The sequence below is a fragment of the Carassius auratus genome, unplaced genomic scaffold (genome assembly GCF_003368295.1).
Source record: "Carassius auratus strain Wakin unplaced genomic scaffold, ASM336829v1 scaf_tig00214963, whole genome shotgun sequence".
NCBI classification, from domain to species: Eukaryota; Metazoa; Chordata; class Actinopteri; order Cypriniformes; family Cyprinidae; genus Carassius; species Carassius auratus.
Genome location: NW_020527884.1, coordinates 544,151 through 546,750, shown reverse-complemented (window position 1 = coordinate 546,750; position 2,600 = coordinate 544,151). Strand labels below are relative to the sequence as shown.

Here is a 2,600-nt window from a genome sequence, read left to right as displayed (position 1 = left end):
TTAATCAATTGACTATAAGCAACTTTTCCACGACATCCCAACTAACTTTCATTAGAGTATCAGTATGATCAATAATGGTAGAATCTCGTTTGGTAGAATAAGCTGATGTACTTGCAAAGACACTTATTTTCAGTTTATCTGTTGGTTGACCATCAAAATCAAGTGTTTGCATACTCAACAGTTGTCTAAGGGGTACCATCAAAATAATAAAACTGATATTACAATAACAATAGTTTAGAGAAAATGTGTCTGATCTTATGGCTGTTTGAGATTTGTTTGATATGATTGAATATTATTATTATTATTATTATTATTATTACTACCACTACTACTTATAAGAGGTCTTTGACAGCTTTAATAAGCATACGAAAAATAATGTTTTATTAATACAGTCTTGATAGAAAGTGTTACCCCTAATTTTTAAATGATAATTTTTGTTTTGATTAAATCTATATAATTTTGTTTAGATCAAACATAGAATTTAAATTAATTGTCTTTCTTCAACAATAAAATTATACTTTGTGCCATGTTTCATAAAATAGTTTTCAAAGACATATAAAATATTGTTTAGGGCAAAATGTTATTTATTTTTCATTGGCTCAAGTTATAAAATATAGGTGTGAACTATTGCCCTATTTATTTATTTATTTATTTATTTATTTTAATTGGATGAATGCAAAAGTTTTTTTAGTATACCAATCTTTGTGTAAAAATAACATGATGCTGCCATCTTATTTAGATTACTTAGTAATTGTCACGCATGACATTTAATATATTGGCTTTCATCACTTCTCATATACATGTTTATCTTTCTTATATATAAAAAAAATATATTAGCAAATTTTTTTTTTTTTTTTTTTTTTTTTTTTTGCTGGAGACCTCTGGTTAAGTTGACATGAAATGACCCAAGAACAGGGTTTGAGCACTACACGCTTGAACCCCTAATAATAATAATAATAATATTAATAATAATAAGTAATCTGATACTGGTTGTTTTAAAGTTGCAATGTTTTATTCACATCAAACAAAGACTGGATTAAGTATCGTGGTATTTCACCTTAACCTGTAAGCCCATAACATGCTGCTTAACTGTTATATTTGTTCCCAGGGTGTATTTTATTTACATGGCATCAATAAGAAAACCACTAAACACTGTGACATTATATGTATCCCAGATCCAATTGTTCTTTTGGAGTACCATGTAGACTTGATCCTCTTTCTCCAACAGTAGTATTAAGCCATTGCCTCCGTTCTCTGCAGACTGTTCACTCTTGTGGTTTTGTGCCAATGCTTCTGGCTTTCCATTTCTATACAAGTTTAATTTTGTTCCATGATCAGGTGCACAATGGTAGAAGAAACTGAAATAGTAAACTCCTCGTACTGGTGCTGTGAAAATCCCTGTTAAAGAGAGAGACAGTTCTCCATTTAACAGCTGTAGACATGAATTATACAAGTGTGTTTATATTAATTTCAGCAGCATGTATTAACAATACCCGTGTCCTGGTTGTAGGCATCACCAACATTAATGAAGACATTCTTGTAAACCAGTGTTGAATCTGCTTTAACCGGTCCAAAGAAACCATTTGATCCGAATGAAGCTGAAAACGCCACCTTTGGCCTGTCTAAAGAGAACATATACCTTAAAATGTTGAAATCTAGCAATGCAGACAAATTATATATAATAGTTTTTGGAACACTTTTATTATTATTATTATTATTATTATTATTATTATTATTATATAAAACCTAGATTGTTGGACTGCGTTTTAAAGGAAAATACTAATTTCACATTTAATTCAATGTGATGCATGCCATTTGAAAAGGTCTTTAATCAGACATTGCTAGGGAATTTCATCAATAATTACAAAATAAATCCTACACCAATTCTTCTTCATTGTATATGATATTACAGCACATCTTCAAAAACACTATAGTCTCACCTTGGGTTTCCTTTTTGATTTGCTCAATCTGAGCTTCACTGTTAGCAAGTCTGATTTCCAGATCTTTTAGTTGCTTCTCTGTGGCTCCAAGATCCTTCAGTACGTCTGTGCATATTTTCAAAGGGCAAGTCGGCTGTTTGTCTTCATGTTTAGCACTTAATTCAGAGATGACCATTTCTGTTGCCATGGTTAAACCTGTGGCAGCCAAACTGAATATAAGACATTTGTATAGAAGCAGAAGAACTGCCATTGTTAACCTCATTCTCAATGCTTTAGCTAAGGTGTGTTAGATGTGTGTGCTGTATGTGGATGCTTTTATCTGTATGTTACAAATAGGATGCTTCTGTAATTCACACATGATGAAACATTTAGCCAATGACAGAAAGAAGATGTTGAAGAAAAAAAACAGCATATGACTATTTCTAAAAAAATACTGTTGTGCTATCTTAATGTTTTACAAACTGATCCAATATTGACAGATTGCATATGTACATGTTTTCCTTGGCAGCTTTGGTCTGTACAAAAGACTGAACTTTAGACTTAATAACACAGTGAAAAAAAAAAAAAATAGATTTACTGAATTTTTATTTTGCAAGTTTTTGCACACATACATTTTAAGTAAAATTGTAAAAGTATTGAATTAAGTAAAATCTACTTAAG

At 30.6% G+C, this 2,600-nt stretch overlaps 1 protein-coding gene across 1 annotated transcript; it reads right to left on the bottom strand.

Moving 5' to 3' along the window:
- Window positions 1-990: 990 nt before the first annotated feature.
- LOC113093325 (cerebellin-4-like) lies at window positions 991-2,283 on the bottom strand. The gene is made up of 3 exons (XM_026259142.1): window positions 1,941-2,283; window positions 1,494-1,622; window positions 991-1,398 (listed from the first exon to the last, which is right to left on the bottom strand). Exons 1-3 carry the CDS (start codon window positions 2,200-2,202, stop codon window positions 1,121-1,123), a joined length of 669 nt encoding a protein of 222 aa, XP_026114927.1. The 5' UTR covers window positions 2,203-2,283; the 3' UTR covers window positions 991-1,120.
- Between the last annotated feature and the right edge of the window lie 317 nt (window positions 2,284-2,600).

Coding starts and splice junctions, on each gene's coding strand:
- LOC113093325 (XM_026259142.1), bottom strand. CDS start 2,202: ATGAGGTTAACAATGGCAGTTCTTCTGCTTCTATACAAATGTCTTATA. Junction 1,623..1,940: donor AATCAAAAAGGAAACCCAAG/GTGAGACTATAG, acceptor TGTTCTCTTTAG/ACAGGCCAAAGGTGGCGTTT. Junction 1,399..1,493: donor TGCCTACAACCAGGACACGG/GTATTGTTAATA, acceptor TCTCTTTAACAG/GGATTTTCACAGCACCAGTA.